This window comes from Anoplopoma fimbria, chromosome 12 (genome assembly GCF_027596085.1).
Source record: "Anoplopoma fimbria isolate UVic2021 breed Golden Eagle Sablefish chromosome 12, Afim_UVic_2022, whole genome shotgun sequence".
In the NCBI taxonomy this organism is placed as follows: Eukaryota; Metazoa; Chordata; class Actinopteri; order Perciformes; family Anoplopomatidae; genus Anoplopoma; species Anoplopoma fimbria.
Window position 1 is genome coordinate 7994098 of NC_072460.1, and position 18032 is coordinate 8012129.

The 18032-nt window shown below is 41.4% G+C and overlaps 1 protein-coding gene across 3 annotated transcripts in view; it reads left to right on the top strand.

Annotated features, from left to right (window-relative positions):
* The first annotated feature begins 176 nt into the window (after positions 1–176).
* Positions 177–18032, top strand: part of LOC129099957 (tumor necrosis factor receptor superfamily member 14-like) — a 27727-nt gene continuing 9871 nt past the window's right edge. The window contains exons 1-7 of one of the 3 annotated variants that reach the window (XR_008531647.1): positions 177–359; positions 2051–2143; positions 12517–12642; positions 12818–12976; positions 13323–13407; positions 13561–13869; positions 14054–14358. Coding sequence is in view for 1 of the 3 variants with exons in the window: in XM_054609419.1 (XP_054465394.1) it covers positions 308–359; positions 2051–2143; positions 12517–12642 (271 nt within the window). In the remaining 2 variants the exon portion in view is untranslated. Of the gene's footprint in view, positions 360–2050; positions 2144–10352; positions 10529–11568; positions 11662–12516; positions 12643–12817; positions 12977–13322; positions 13408–13560; positions 13870–14053; positions 14359–18032 lie in introns of those variants that run through there. The other 2 variants (XR_008531648.1, XM_054609419.1) reach the window with 2 other exon arrangements.

Sequence of the window (18032 nt, forward strand, 5' to 3'; positions counted from 1 at the left end):
GCCCGGGCCACTTTGTACTTGAAAAGTTGCTTTAGCAGACTCCTCAGTCTCCATACCTGGCTACAATCCACCTGCAGGACCCACAGCGTGGGTTTTATTGACAATTTTAACCTGTTCTGGGATCATGCCTCTCTGTTTCAAAGAGACAGGACTCCAAACTCCAAACAAGAGCCACATGCTTTCGGCCAATCTGCAGCATACGGTGTAGCAGTCGTCCACATGACTGGTATCATTCTACACTAACACCCAGCAGACAGATCCCCGTCTTCCTCTTCCTCCTCATCACAACCGCAGCACATGGAGTCCCATGAAAGCTCCCCAACAGGTCCCTCATGGCAGCTACTGTCAACAGACATCTGGTGAGGCTTGCTATGAGCACAAACTGCCTGATAATGTTTTGCAGCTATTTGGCACATCAGCTGCTTACTCATTTAAGTCAGCCCCCTCAGTTGCTGAACCTGCCATAGAAAGCCTTGACCAAAATTAAGATGACCTACTCTGTCTGTGAGCCAGCACAGCATGTGTGTGTGTGTGTGTGTGTGTGGATCTGAAAAAACCCCAAAAACAATGAACCTGAATTAGGGCCAGACTAGTTACCATCATTTTCTCACATTGCCATTGACAGTTTTTTCTATTGTCTCTTTTTGGTCCATTGAGATTGTTAATGTTGTAAAGTTAAAACCGTCTATACAATTATTATTTTTTAAATGTTATAGTTATGGCAAAAAATGTTCATGTTTTACTGTGACTTGTTATAGACTCCTAAGTGGAGCATAAGGTTAGAAACTAAACCAAACTTAAGAACCTCTTAAGTAACTCTGCCAGAGTGTCGCTTTTGGGTCACTTTGCCGGTCCCAAGCCCGGATGAAGGAGGAGGGTTGGACGTAGCGCTAGCAATTCCACCCACATAACAGTCTTTTGATTAAATGTGATATTCTAACATTTAACAATACAGGACAAAATTGATTGATGTAATGTGGGTCTATACAAAGCATTAAAGTCATGAAGTTATTTTAAGTGATGGCCTATTTCAATGGCAAAATTAAAAAAAAAAAAACAAGATCAACAGAAGAAAGTTCATTTGTAGTTCTAAACATATTTAGTTTTGTTTTTTTACTCACTTTTTAAGCTGTGTCCCAATCCAGCGGCTGCATCCTTCGGAGGGTGTATTTGTAGACCGATTACGTCACAGCAGCCGAGACGGGGCTGTCCCATTCCGAAGACTCCTCCTAATGCGGCCGACAAATGCAGCCTACTTTTCCCAGATTGGGAGGATACAGCTGATGGTCCTTCACGGCCCAAGATGCATTGCGTGCCGGTGAAGTTGATTATTTTTTTGACATGGAGACTAGAGGACCAGCAACGGGAGACAAGGGACCTGATCAGATCACACTGATGTTAAAATGATCGGTTCATTTACGTGACGCCATTAACTAACCAGCTGATGCTATTGATAGCAGCTCGTCCATTTTAATCTTCTAACCTAGCTTTACCTCTTTTATCTTTTTTTTTTTTTTTTAACTGTCTCTTGTTTGCACTATACTCTATGCTGCTGTAATCCTGTAAATGTCCCCGCTGCGGGACTAATAAAGGATTATCTTGTTTTATTTTATGACAACCGATTGGGACATGTCTCATCACGTTCACCGGAGCGTTGCTCTTATTTTGAAGTCGCTCTTACCGTAATGTCTGGTGTATACACGAACAGCACTACAACGTGAGGGCTGACTTGACCGCGATAACGAACGCAGCAATTCAGGTTACAAGTCCCGCCTGCTGCGACTTTTGAGCCTTTGGGGAACCGACCTTTCTGGTATTTTGGGATTTCCTATAAACACTCGCTACTGCTAAGCTAAGCTAACTAAACTAAACTAAACCCATTTGTTTGCTTTGACTATCTCCAGAAAATGGCACTATTGTCACTATTAACGAACCTGTTCTAGAATGTGTCATCATGTTTCCGACGCTGACTGTCTTTGGTGAGTATCTTACAGCAGCCTTTAACCCTCACAAACACGGAAATAAAGTAACGTAACGTTTTGTTCAATAGGCTTTGTCGCCATGTTCATGACTCCAGGACTTTGCTGTTCACCAAAAGAATATCAGACAAGAGATGGACAATGTTGTCCGATGTGCCACGAAGGTAATTCTGAGTATAGGCCTGTGTTGTTTGTGACCATGTACTACTGTGAAGAAGTGAAAAAACAAAAGTCACCTCATTAAAACACAAATGGATCAATACATTAATAAATGAAACGAAATGAATACCACATGAAACATATTACATTTAACGAATAATATGCAAACAAGAAAAAATGTAATGAAATTGAAAAACTTGTAATAGTTGGGACAATAAGCCGACTCCTTTTAATTCTAACCTGGTTTTAGAGGGAAGATATCTTCTATTAAAGGGCTTTACATTTTAAATTCTACATCAGAATGTCCAGATATTATCTGAGCTACACTCTGACATTGTAATTAATCTGAAGTGAAATTAGTTTGTAACTAGTTCTTTTTAAATATAATCTAAAATATGAGGGAAGTTTGCTCATGAATGAGATTTTAAAGAGCTTTAATTCTGAAATTCTACATCTGAATGTCCCACTTTCTTTCTGAGTGGTCTGCTATTAATCTGAAGTGAAATTTGTCTAATCTGATATTCTTTCCTTTTAAATCTAATCTCGTATTACACGTAAATAGGCTCATGAATAGGATTGCATAGGGCTTTAATTTTGAAATCTTACATCAGAATGTCCCGATATTGGAAGAGGTAGCTTACGAATTGTTCTGCTATCATTATTAAGTGATATTAGTTGGTGACATGGGACGAACTCTGAAAGTCATGAAGGATATAAGAATGTCCTGATATTCTCTCTGTGGTCTGTTATCAATACCAACTCAGTTACATTTATTTTGTATAGCCCTGAATCACAAATTTGCCTCAGAGGGCTTTACAAATTGGAAAAACTCCCCAAAATAAAAAAGGAAGCTGGCTACAGTCCAGGGGAAACTGATTTGACAATGTGAAAAATATAGGTAATATATTTTCGATATTATGTTGTTACTGGTAAGTTTCTTTATACGTTCGCTAACATTTAATGTCTTCACTTTAAGACTAATCCCACTCGTTAAAGACAAGACACTTTTCATTACTAGTCAAAGTTAATTTGAGACAGCCCTTTTTAATGTTTTCTTATTTTATAGTTATAATTAATTTTGTAACTTGTACAACATATGACACTGAAGAGGTTGAAAATGTCATACAAATAAGACGGACCACAGTCTAATGATTATGGGCCTGCTATGCGTCCAAGAGGAACAGAAACAGACAACGAGGATTAGAGGAAGTCACAGTCATCAGAGAGACGTTGTGTGAGGAGAGCCAGTATCTGGCATCGGCATTACACAGGTTTTTGTTCTCATAGCCTTCATACAGAAGGTAAACACCAGGCTCTGTAATACCACCACACACACACACACACACACAAACACACACACAACACACACACACACACACACACAAACACAAACAGTGGAAGAGAGCAAGAGTCTATACATTATTCATTTCTTTAGTTTAAAGTCTGATCAAAATAATGTATATAAAAAATTGAAAACACAGCAACAGATATTTGCAAGTTAAATGTATTATAATGTACTAGGTGTTTGAGAATAATGGTTATTTCCCATCATGCCTTGATGCTAAATGAGTGTTGAGTGTGTGTTTTTGTCTTAAACAGGAACAGTTGTTCGAAAAGACTGCACTCGTCAGACATGGACATGGTGCAGCCCTTGTGGGAACAGGACATTTATGAACAGACCCAATGGCCTGAATAAATGTTACAACTGCACCCCATGTGACCAAGGTATGACCATAAAGAACTGATTAACACTCCTGTCTTTCACTCTAGTCAAAAACCTTATTCAGTTTAAATATGACAAAACTGCTATATGGAAAATCTTTGAATCGAAACACAATTTAAAGTTATACAAGTAATTGCAGTAAAAAAGTATAGATAATAATAATTGTCTTGTAGCAGGTATGTGCTTTATTTATATGGAGCCTTGAATTCACCACCAGGGAAATACAGATCTGTACAGTGATTATTGTCAATAATATATTTTATGGACCACAAAAAAGTTAGTATAAATATAAATTTAAAACTGAATGTGTTTCTAATGTTTGTATGTGTTTAAAATAAAACAGTGAATGTACCAATGTATGATTTTATTTCCATAAACTGTCTCTTATGTTGAATAATTGAATTCCATAATGTAACTGCAAAATGACATGCTTTTAAATGTAACTTTTTGTTATTGCAATTACTTAAATGTCTTTCATATTTCATCTCGCATTTTTAATTCACTACTCAGTTTCAATTTTGTGACTGATTTCCTTTAAGAAAGTTCTTTTCATTTTAACATGTGTAAGTGAGTGAACTCCCTAAAAAGTCATTTCAACCCACAGAGCAGCTAAAGGAGCTCTGATTGGCCAGCTCCGATGTGTATCTCAGGGAGTTTGGCCAATCAGAGAGGGTGCGGCTCTGTGGGTCAGATTTCATTCCATTTGTCCGTAGCAGTCCACCAAGTAGCACATAATCACATTATTTCATTAATTACTAAAGGTCCAGTGTGTAGCATTTAAGGTGATCTATTTTATGAAATGGAATATAATGTAAAAATAAATATATATTTCTTTAGTGAATCATCACATTTAAATGAGGATCATGTTTTTGTTAGCTTATGGAGTCAGCTATGCTGCACCGCCATGTCTCTACAGTAGCCCAGACAGACCAAACACTGGCTCTAGTACCATTTATAAATGTTTGTTTAATAATAATATCATGTCTATCATTCTGTTGGCTTTTAGGTAACGGTCTCTTTGCCAAACACGGCTGCACAGCAGCAACAGACACAGTCTGTGATGTTGTAAATGGATATTTCTGCAAGGCCTTGATGGATGAGTCAGGATGTAGTTCTGCAGAAAAACATACGCAGTGTGGACCCGGTCACAGGATAAAAGCACCTGGTAAGAAAATCTCCAGTCTGACATTGAGTACGTTTACATGCACACTTCTGTCCTAACAGTAACACAACACATGGTGTAGCTGGTTATTCAGCTCCATGTAAACACGGTGCTACACTTTGACTCCTCCATCCAGCAGATCTGTCATGCAGTCTGTCTCTAGTCTGGACTCTGCTGCATTGAACACAGGCTGTAATTAACCTTTCAATAGGATCATCAGAAATGAAGGACAATTCTATTTATTATCTGTCAGACTGGTGTCAGATTTAGAATTTATTTTTAGCATGCAGACCATCATTACATCGAGTATCACCATATGTTCTACTACGATATGGAGGATCAGCTGCAGTAAACAGAAACCTCTTCCAGTTTCTTTACTTTATACATCATACACCCTGATCATAGCTGGGATACTAGTGTGCATGAGAAATCCCTCAATGATAACACACAGTCTGATAACTGATGGATGTTCACTGGATGTTGGGTTCCTGTGTAATTAATCTAACCTTTGTCTGTTTCTCTAAGGAACCAGCAGAACAGACACAGTGTGTGAAAGCTGTCCGTCCGGCTATTTTTCACTTGGTGGTGTGAATTGTACAGTTTGGACTCTGTAAGTATTTGTCTGTTAAAGGAGGGTTTGTTCTGCCCTGTGGCACAAAATGGCCACTATATTTATTCATGCATATCTGTTTTTTTTGTGATGAGTAGTTGAGTTTAATGGCTTCAAATATGTTCAAATATTCTCTTTTCTGACAGTTGCTCACAAACCCAAATAAAGACCAAAGAAGGAAACATGACCAGTGATGTCGTCTGTGAAGCTGCTTCAAGACACCATTACTTTCTTATAGCTGCATTAATACTCTTCACATTAACAGTTGCTGGGCTTGGGATCAAAGGGATCAAAGGTTTGTGCTTGTTCTGCATCCCTCATTTGACTGGTTTATATTTTACATAATTTCCTCTCATTTGTTTCTCTTCATCGCCTTCAATTGGAGGTCGCTAATGGTTTTTAGCTGATACGTTTCTTTTCTTTGTATTTCAGGCGGACTATCATCAATAAAAAAATGAGGTATGTCGGCTCCATATGTTAATGTTGTTTACAACATGTAGATGTCTAAAACAGGCTGCACCATTTAATTCAAAACGTTTCAATCATTTATTTCTATTTGTCATGTGAAATCTCTCCAGTGAAATTCAATCTAGTCGGCTGTACATCATTCACAATAAAACACAGCCTCTTTTTTTCCCCACCAGATTCCTCGGACATCTGACAGCATGGCTTCATCTGGATCTCCAGAATCCAAGGACAGAGGACATCTGGGGTGACAGTGGATAGGGGCGACTGTCGCTCAGTGTTAGAGAAGTGTGGTTCTTTTATCAGGATCTGCTGTTCGATGCCTGGCTCTGCTAGTCCATATCAATGTGTCTTTGGGCTTCGCCAGCAGTGTATGAATGAATGTTTTTGAATGTCAGATAGACTACTGATGACAATTTCTTTTTTGACAATTACTCACATTATCTGTTGATTATTTGTTATTCTTGTTTTGTTGTTTTACTACATTACATTACATTACAGTCATTTAGCAAACGCTTTTATCCAAACGACTTGCAATAAGAACTAACATTTTCTAAATAAATAAATATTTTCTATGAACACTATGAAAGAAAATGGTCACTAGCCCCTCATTTATCATCCCATTAGTTTATGACTGTATGAAGATAATTGTTAAATCTGTAATAGCTAGGTGTTAGGATGGCCACGTAGCGGCCGGAGTTTAAAAGTAGGAGGCTTGACACAGAGGTTATGTGCAGACCAGCCAGGTGTTTCTTCCACCAACAATTAACAAAGAAACATGAAACATCTCCTCAAACAATGGCGTCGGGGCAGCATGTGGTCCTGGCAGCAACACTGCTGGGTGATTACTGGCAGCCTTACAGGTGCATCTCAGTAAATTAGAATATCATGGAAAAGTTTGTTTATTTCGATAATTCAATTCAAAAAGTGAAACTCATATATTATATAGATTCATTACACACAGAGTGAAATATTTCAAAGGTTTATTTCTTTTAATTTTGATGATTATGGCTTACAGCTAATGAAAACAAAAAAATAAGTATCTCAGAAAATCGTGGGCGCTTGCGGCCCAATCCACCTAGAGGGCCGCAAAAAACTTTCAGTTTTGCACCTGTGGGCCACGAGGGCCGCGGGACCGCAAAGGTTATCAATTGAAGACACCAGAGATATTACTGTTATCCATTAGATGCAATATAGCTTCCCACCACTTGGTGGCGGTAATGTGTCAGTCAGTTGTTTAAGGAGCTCCAGTAAGTCAGCCGCGAAAGTTATGGAGAAGTATTTTAAACGAAAAAATGAAGAAAATGGTGCCAAACCCCTGCAAAAGTCAAAATTTTCGCGCAAGTACAATCGTGACTTCATTAAGTACGGCTTTGTGAATAATGAGCCCAGTGTGTGGAGTGTGGGCTAACGCTTTCCAACGAAGCTCTGAAGCCTTCAGAACTACAGCGCCATCTGGAGGCCAAACATCCAACGCTGGTGGGAAAGCCGGTGGACTTTTTCAAGAGAAAGGAAAATGGACTACAGATGCAGAAAAGGTCTATCGTGTCACTGACTGGCAACTCCAAATGTGCTTTGAAAGCCAGCTGCCTCGTAGCCAGACGTGTGGCACAAAGTAAGAAACCGTTCACCACAGCGGAGGAGTTGGTTCTGTGGATCTGTGCCGTGAGATGATTGGAGAAGAAGCTGCAAAGAAGCTGCTGACCATCCCACTCTCAAACGACACTGAGTCACCGTAACAGGCATAACGGCGTCAGGCAGATACTTGATCGTGCACCAGAAGCTAAATGGACCCACTGTTTTCTCCACCGTGAAAGCCTTGCAGCAAAACATATGTCACCAGAGTTGCATGAGGTGATGGATATAAGTGTGAAAACCATCAACTTCATTAAAAGTAGAGCTGTGAACTCCAGATGTTTTGCCAAGCTTTGTGAGGACATAGAAGCAGATCATGTCCAGCTGCTCTATCACAGTGAGGTGAGATGGCTCTCAAGAGGACTGGTCCTCAAGCGTTTGTTTGAACTGAGGAATGAGGTCTTCTCTTCTCTCACTGAGAAAAAATCTCCTCTGGCACATTACTATGCCAACACAGAATTCACAGCTGAACTTGCCTACCTCTGTGACATTTCTTCACTGCTGAACCAGCTGAACATCTCACTGCAAGGAAGAAACAGCAACATATTTGTTGTTGCAGACAAAGTTCAAGCTTTCAGGAGGAAACTTGCTTTGTGGACTAAGAGGGCCCAGGAAAAGAGGATGGACATGTTCCCACTTTTGTCTGACATTTTGGAAAACTCTCCTCAGGTGAAGATCAGGGACTCAGTCACTCAGCACCTCTCACAACTGGCAGAGACATTTGATGAATACTTTCCTGAGGATCCCAGAAACAGACACATGTGGATTTTGGACCCATTTTCTGTGGATCCCACTGAAAATGATGTTGCTTTGCCCTCACATCTGGAATCCCAGCTTCTGGAAGTTTCCACCGACAGCACTTTAAAGTTGCAGTGGGGCGAACTGGAACGGGGCTCCTTCTGGATTGCTGTCTCAAAGGAGTACCCATGTCTAGCACTGAGGGCTGTGAAACTCCTTCTCCCATTCACAACTACATACCTGTGTGAATCAGGATTCTCCACTGGGCCACAACTAAGACCAAAGCCCGAAACAGACTCAGAGCAACACTGGAGGCTACTCTGAGAGTGAGCCTTTCCCCGTTCCACCCAGACTGGATCTGATCGTGTCTGAGAGGCCCAAGTGTCTCATTAAGAGGTGAACATAAAAAGGTAGTTGTAACTGTTGTGACTGTTGTTATTGTTCATTATATATAAATAAATGTCTTTGTAATGATCACATTGTATCATGTCATTTATTTGACAGGGTTTTTGCTTGTTAAACTGTAAGTGGATTTGATTTAGTTATTGAATACAAATCAAACCAAGAGTGAGATCAATTAGTTAAACCAATACAGTGTTAATATTTGAATGGGCCCCGGGCCACTTTGTACTTGAAAAGTTGCTTTAGCAGACTCCTCAGTCTCCATACCTGGCTACAATCCACCTGCAGGACCCACAGCGTGGGTTTTATTGACAATTTTAACCTGTTCTGGGATCATGCCTCTCTGTTTCAAAGAGACGGGACTCCAAACTCCAAACAAGAGGGGCAGCCACATGCTTTCGGCCAATCTGCAGCATACGGTGCAGCAGTCGTCCACATGACTGGTATCATTCTACACTAACACCCAGCAGACAGATCCCCGTCTTCCTCTTCCTCCTCATCACAACCGCAGCACATGGAGTCCCATGAGAGCTCCCCCAACAGGTCCCTCATGGCAGCTACTGAGGCTTGCTATGAGCACAAACTGCCTGATAATGTTTTGCAGCTATTTGGCACATCAGCTGCTTACTCATTTAAGTCAGCCCCCTCAGTTGCTGAACCTGCCATAGAAAGCCTTGACCAAAATTAAGATGACCTACTCTGTCTGTGAGCCAGCACAGCATGTGTGTGTGTGTGTGTGTGTGTGGATCTGAAAAACCCCAAAAACAATGAACCTGAATTAGGGCCAGACTAGTTACCATCATTTTCTCACATTGCCATTGACAGTTTTTTCTATTGTCTCTTTTTGGTCCATTGAGATTGTTAATGTTGTAAAGTTAAAACCGTCTATACAATTATTATTTTTTAAATGTTATAGTTATGGCAAAAAATGTTCATGTTTTACTGTGACTTGTTATAGACTCCTAAGTGGAGCATAAGGTTAGAAACTAAACCAAACTTAAGAACCTCTTAAGTAACTCTGCCAGAGTGTCGCTTTTGGGTCACTTTGCCGGTCCCAAGCCCGGATGAAGGAGGAGGGTTGGACGTAGTGCTAGCAATTCCACCCACATAAGTCTTTTGATTAAATTTGATATTCTAACATTTAACAATACAGGACAAAATTGATTGATGTAATGTGGGTCTATACAAAGCATTAAAGGCATGAAGTTATTTTAAGAAGTGATGGCCTATTTCAATGGCAAAATTAAAAAAATTAAAAAACAAGATCAACAGAAGAAAGTTCATTTGTAGTTCTAAACATATTTAGGGTGTTTTTTTACTCACTTTTTAAGCTGTGTCCCAATCCAGCGGCTGCATCCTTCAGAGGGTGTATTTGTAGACCGATTACGTCACAGCGGCCGCGACGGGGCTGTCCCATTTCAAAGACTCCTCCTAATCTGCTTCCAACGACTTCCTGTATTTTCATTGAAGGCTTGCTCCTGCCGGCTTCACGCGTCCATTTTCAACTCAAACGAACCTACTGATAAGCTAAGATAATCTAATTAAATGTAGTTGTTTGCTTTGACTATCTCCAGAAAAGGACACTATTGTCGCCAGAACGTAACGAGACGCTGTTCTAGAATGTGTCATCATGTTTACGACGCTGACTGTCTTTGGTGAGTATCTTACAGCAGCCTTTAACCCAGGGGTGTCCAAACCCAGGGGTGTCCATTTTTAATTGGCCCGCTAGAAATTCTAAAAGCATAATGGAATATGGCCCACACATGAAACTTGCACTTAATGCTGCATTCACACCAAAAGCGAAGCGAATATTTCTGGCGGCGCGAATCAGAGTTTCACCTGATTCGCGGGACGCTGTGTTGCGACAGCCAATCAGCGTTGAGCTTCTTCTCCTGTCACTCTGTCATCGATCAGCCAATCAGCGTTGAGCTTCTCCTCCTGCCACTCTGTCATCGAGCCGAGCTCCGTTCACAAAACAGGCATTTAAAACGTGATTTCCTTCTCCTCCTGCAGAGAGAACTAACAAAACATGAATTCTGACTTTTTACAAACCACCATCATTATGTTGTTATTTCAGCGTCCCTTTTTGTACATTTATTGCAATTAAATCACAGTAAAATTGTTTATTTTCGGTTCATACGGCTCGAATAAATCCACAGATGATGTTATGAACTCAGACAAGACGGCGTTTAGTTTCCCAGGATATCTGGGACTGCCACAACAAGTATAAAGCAGAATTAGTATTTATTTATTGCATGGTTGATGGTGAAATAAATGGATTTGTTGACAGAGGTTTCCATGGAGATAAGCCCCGCCCCCTCTCCAGGGCTGTGAAGGATCACCATCCTGAGTAAGAAGCAATCTCAGGCTGCTGTTTTGAGAATGAGCTGCCAACCATTTTTATAACAAAATAAATGAAAATCCATTAATGGAAAGTTGTGATGTAGGATGTTTTTTTCTTTAAGCATATTCAAATATCAAGCATAATTTACCTACATTTGATTGATTTTGTTAACTTTAATACACTAGAAGTGAGGCGATATACCTCACCTCTAGTGAGTGGCCCAGCCTTTCGTATATTTTTCTATATGTGGCCCTCAGTGAAAAAAGTTTGGACAACCCTGCTTTAACCGCTTAGGATAACGTTAGCTTAGCGAAACACGAAAATGAATTAACGTCACATTTTGTTCAATAGGCTTTGTCGCCATGTTCATGACTCCAGGACTTTGCTGTTCATCTAAAGAATATGCACCAAGGGCTGGACAATGTTGTACGATGTGCCACGAAGGTAATTATGAGTATAAGCCTGTGATGTTTGTGACCATGTACTACTGTGAAGAAGTGAAAACAAAAGTCACCTCATTAAAACACAAATGGATCAATACATTAATAAAATAAATTAAATGAATACTTAAAAAATATTACATTTAACGAATAATACTGCATGCAAATTTTATTCCATTTTTTTTTTTTTTAAGGAAATTGAAAAACTTTATGTTATTTGAAGTTATTCTAATGTACTAGGTGGTTTGACAATTGATCCAAATAAATGTCTTTATACGTTCGCTAACATTTAATGTCTTTACTTTAAGACTAATCCCACTCGTTAAAGACAAGACACTTTTCATTACTAGTTAAAGTTAATTTGAGACAGCCCTTTTTTATGTTTTTTATTTCATAGTTATAATTAATTTTGTAATTTGTACAACATATGACACTGAAGAGGTTGAAAATGTCATACCAATAAGACGGACCACAGTCTAATGATTATGGGCCTGCTATGTGTCCAAGAGGAACAGAAACAGACAACGAGGATTAGAGGAAGTCACAGTCATCAGAGAGACGTTGTGTGAGGAGAGCCAGTATCTGGCATCGGCATTACACAGGTTTTTGTTCTCAGAGCCTTCATACAGAGAGTCAATAGCAGAGGCAAACACCAGGCTCTGTAATACCACCACGCACGCACGCACGCACGCACGCAAACAAACAAACAAACAAACAAACAAACAAACAAACAAACAAACAAACACACAAACAGTGGAAGAGAGCAAGAGTCTATACATTATTCATTTCTTTAGTTTAAAGTCTGATCAGAAGCCTTGATGCTAAATGAGTGTTGAATGTGTGTTTTTGTCTTAAACAGGTACAGTTGTTCGAAGAGACTGCACTCTTCAGGAAGACACACAGTGTATCCCCTGTGTGAACGGGACATTTATGAACAGACCCAGTGGCCTGAATAAATGTTTGCCCTGCACCCCCTGTGACCAAGGTATGACCATAAAGAACTGATTAACACTCCTGTCTTTCACTCTAGTCAACAACCTCCATAATGTAACTGCAAAATGACATGCTTTTAAATGTAACCTTTTGTTATTGCAATTACTTAAATGTCTTTCATATTTGTTTAATAATAATATCATGTCTATCATTCTGTTGGCTTTTAGGTAACGGCCTCTTTGCCAAACAGGGCTGCACAGCAGCAACAGACACAGTCTGTCATGTTGTAAATGGATATTTCTGCAAGGCCTTCACGGATGAGTCAGGATGTAGTTCTGCAGAAAAACATACGCAGTGTGAACCCGGTCACAGGATAAAAGCACCTGGTAAGAAAATCTCCAGTCTGACATTGAGTACGTTTACATGCACACTTCTGTCCTAACAGTAACACAACACATGGTGTAGCTGCTTATTCAGCTCCATGTAAACACGGTGCTTTTAGCATGCAGACCATCATTCATATATGTTCCACTACGATATGGAGGATCAGCTGCAGTAAACAGAAACCTCTTCCAGTTTCTTTACTTTATTCATCATACACCCTGATCATAGCTGGGATACTAGTGTGCATGAGAAATCCCTCAATGATAACACACAGTCTGATAACTGATGGATGTTCACTGGATGTTGGGTTCCTGTGTAATTAATCTAACCTTTGTCTGTTTCTCTAAGGAACCAGCAGAACGGACACAGTGTGTGAAAGCTGTCCGTCCGGCTATTTTTCACTTGATGGTGTGAATTGTACAGTTTGGACTAAGTAAGTATTTGTTTGTTAAAGGAGGGTTTGTTCTGCCCTGTGGCACAAAATGACCACTATATTTATTCATCTATATCTGTTTTTTTTTTTTTTTTTTTTGTGATGAGTAGTTGAGTTTAATGTCTTCAAAAATGTATTTCTCTTTTCTGACAGTTGCTCACAAACCCAAATAAAGATCAAAGAAGGAAACATGACCAGTGATGTCATCTGTGAAGCTGTTTCAAGACACCATTACTTTCTTATAGCTGCATTAATACTATTCACATTAACAGGGGCTGGGCTTTGGATCAAAGGTTTGTGCTTGTTCTGCATCCCTCATTTGACTGGTTTATATTTTACATAATTTCCTCTCATTTGTTTCTCTTCATCGGCTTCAATTGGAGGTCGCTAATGGTTTTTAGCTGATACGTTTCTTTTCTTTGTATTTCAGGTGGACTATCATCATCAAAAAAAAAAAAAGAAGTATGTCGGCCCCATATGTTAATGTTGTTTACAACATGTAGATGTCTCAAACAGGCTGCACCATTTAATTCAACACGTTTCAATCATTTATTTCTATTTGTCATGTGAAATCTCTCCAGTGAAATTCAATCTAGTCGGCTGTACATCATTCACAATAAAACACAGCCTCTTTTTTTCCCGCCAGAATCCTCGACCATCTGACAGAATAGCTCCATCTGGATCTCCAGGATCCAACCAGGTTTTGATGATACAGGGGCATCACAGTTCCTGACATTCCATTGGAAGGGAGGCCATCCAGCCCAACAGTCATCAGTAAATGAATGGACTTGCTTTTTATGGTGGCTTTCTAAAGTGTTTCTGTACATATGACATATATTGCATGTATACAGATAACTCGAGTAAATCCAAAACGCAGTTTTTAAATGATGATTTCATTCATTAAGGGAAAAAAGCTATCCAAACCTACCTGGCCCTATGTGAAAAAGTAATTGCCCCTAAACCTAATAACTGGTTGTGCCACCCTTGGCGGCAACAACTGCAATCAAGCGTTTGCGATAACTGGCAATGAGTCTTTCACATCACTGTGGAGGAATTTTGGCCCACTCGTCTTTGCAGAACTTTTTTAATTCAGCCACATTGGATGGTTTTCGAGCATAAATGGCCACAGCATCTCAATCGGATTTAAGTCCGGACTTTGACTAGGCCACTCCAAAACCTTCATTTTGTGTTTTTTTAGCCATCCAGAGGTTGACTTGCTGGTGTGTTTCGGATCATTGTCCTGCTGCATAACCCAAGTGCGCTTGAGCTTGAGGTCACGAACTGATGGCCGGACATTCTCCTTCAGGATTTTCTGGTAGAGAGCAGAATTCATGGTTCCATCAATTATGGCAAGTCGTCCAGGTCCTGAAGCTGCAAAGCAGCCCCAGACCATCACACTACCTACAAGCTGTGGATCAGCAAAGAGTTGAAGGGCCTTCTCAACAGGAAGAAGAGGGCCTTCATGGCTAAGGACAGAGGGGAACTTCGGGCTGTTCAGAAGGAGCTGAAGAGAAAGCTGAGAGAGGCTAAGAACAGCTACAGGGAGAAGATTGTGGCTAAAATGGGACAGAACAACACTAAAGAGGTGTGGAATGGGATGAAAATGATGACAGGCTGCAGTCTGCCTTCATCTGGAGTAAAGGGTGACCTAGCACTCGAGCTCAACCTATTTTTCAACAGGTTCGACACTACCCCCACCCCGGTGTGCTCCGATAGTGAGGCTAGGTCTCCACCTAACACCTCTTCCCCCATTCACACCTCTGCTGGGGTCTCTGCTCTCCCTCCCATCCCCACCTCTGCCACCTCCCCCTCTCTCAGCAGACTGTTAGGACAGAGGATGCCCCCCCTCACCCACTAGCCCTCTTCAGACCAACATCTCCACAGATGTGGACCAGGACAGCCCATCACTCCCCCCATCCCCCCCTACAACTGTTCACCCTCGGCCAGGAGCTCACAGCTCCCTTCAAACCCCCTCACCACCCAGCCCCACCTTCACCACCATCCAGGTACAGCATCAGCTCTCCAGGCTTCAGATGAGCAAAGCCAGTGGACCTGATGACATCAGCCCTAGGTTACTGAAAGTGTGTGCTGGACAGCTGGCGGCTCCTCTCCGGCACCTCTTCAATCTTTCCCTGAGGTTGAAGAAGGTGCCCACAATCTGGAAGACGTCCTGCATTGTCCCGGTGCCGAAGAGGAGTCGTCCCAGCAGTCTTAATGACTACAGACCTGTGGCCCTGACATCACACGTCATGAAGACCCTTGAGAGACTGGTTCTGCGGCACCTGAGGACCCAGCTTACAGCTTTCCTGAACCCACTACAGTTCGCCTATCTGCCACACATCGGGGTGGAGGACTCCATCATCTACCTGACACACAAGGCCCTCTCTCACCTGGAGAAGCTGGGAAGCACTGTCAGAGTCATGTTCTTTGACTTCTCCAGTACTTTCAACACCATCCAGCCCTCCCTACTGAGAGAGAAGCTGCTGGAGATGAACCTGCACCCCGACACCACTTCCTGGATCACAGACTACCTCACAGGCCGGCCACAGTACGTCAGGGTGGACGGCTGTGTCTCTGAGTCTGTGATCAGCAACACCGGCGCACCCCAAGGAACTGTACTGGCACCATTCCTCTTCACTCTCTACACCTCGGACTTCCGCTTCAACTCTGGTTCCTGCCACCTCCAAAAGTTCTCCGATGACTCCTCCATTGTTGGATGTATCACCAGGGACAACGAGGAGGAGTACAGAGGACTGATTGAGAGCTTCATCACATGGTGCAGCAACAACCACCTGAAGCTCAACATCAGCAAGACCAAGGAGCTTGTGGTGGACTACCAGAGGAACAGAAGCCCCCTGTCCCTGTTTTCATTCAGGGAGGGGAAGTGGAGAGGGTTGAGTCGTACAAGTACCTTGGGGTGCAGATCAACAATAAACTGGACTAGACACACAACACTGATGAAAGGACAGAGCAGGCTGTTCTTCCTGAGGAGGCTGAGGTCCTTCAATGTGTGCAATAAACTGCTCAAGGCATTCTACCAGTCTGTGGTAGCCAGCGCCCTCTTCTTCGCTGTGGTGTGCTGGGGTGTGGCATCAGGACTGGAGATGCTCAACAAGCTAGTGAGGAAAGCCAGCTCTGTGGTGGGTCTGGAGCTGGACAGTCTGAAGTCAGTGGGTGAGAGGAGGATGAAGGCCAAACTCGGAGCCATCCTGGACAATCCCTCTCACCCTCTCCATGAGGAACTGTGGCAGCTGGGCAGCTCTTTCAGCCATCGGCTGATTCTACCAAAGAGCAGGACGGGCGCTTCAGACGCTCATTTGTGCCCACTGCCATCAGACTGTACAACAACAGCAGAGACCATAGTCTGTCATCATGCTGACCACCCCCCCCCATGTGGATATACTGTACATTTTTATTCCTGTTCTATCTTTATTTTGTTGTATAGTATGTGTATTTATTGTCTGTGTAGTTGTATAGTATGTGTATTTATTGTCTGTGTAGTTGTATAGTATGTGTATTTATTGTCTGTGTAGTTGTATAGTATGTGTATTTATTGTCTGTGTCTGTGTAGTTGAGCTGCTGCAACACTTGAATTTGAAAGGAATATAAGGATAAGGAATACCACCACCATGTTTGACTGGTGGTATGATGTTGGTTTTATGAAATGCTGTGTTAGTTTTACGCCAGATGTAACGGGACGCACACCTTCCAAAAAGTTCAACTTTTGTCTTGTCAGTCCACAGAATATTTGCCCAAAAGTCTTGGATCATCAAGATGTTTTTTGGCAAATGTGAGACGAGCCTTTGTGTTCTTTTGGTCAGCAGTGGCTTTCACCTTGATTTCCTTTTAAGAAAGTTCCTTTCATTTTAACATGTGTAAGTGAGTGAACTCCCTAAAAAGTCATTTCAACCCACAGAGCCTCACAGGCTGTAATTTGCCTTTCAAGACGATCATCAGAAATGAAGGATAATTCTATTTACTATCTGTCAGACTGGTGTCAGATTTAGAATTTATTATTAGCATGCAGACCATCATTACATCGAGTATCACCATATGTTTTACGTATACGTTTTATATGGAGGATCAGCTGCAGTAAACAGAAACCTCTTCCAGTTTCTTTACTTTATATATCATACACCCTGATCATTGGAACCCTCCCCTGGATGCCATTTGTGCCCAGTCTCTTTCTTATTGTTGAATCATGAACACTGACCTTAACTGAGGCCACTGAGGCCTGCAGTTCTTTAGATGTTGTTCTGGGGTCTTTTATGACCTACTGGATGAGACGTCGATGTGCTCTTTGACTAATTTTGGTAGGCCGGCCACTCCTGGGAAGGTTCACCACTATCTGTCTTCTCCATTTGTGGATAATGGCTCTCACCGTGGTTCGCTGGAGTCCCAAAGCCTTAGAAATGGCTTTGTAACCCTTTCCAGACTGATACATGTCAATTACTTTGTTTCTCATCTGTTCTTGAATTTCTTTAGAGCATGATGTGTTGCTTTTTGAGATCTTTTAGCCTACTTCACTTTGTCAGACAGGTTCTATTTAAGTGATTTCTTGATTCAACAGGTCTGGCAGTAATCAGGCCTGGGTGTGGCTAGTGAAATTGAACTCCGCTTTCCAA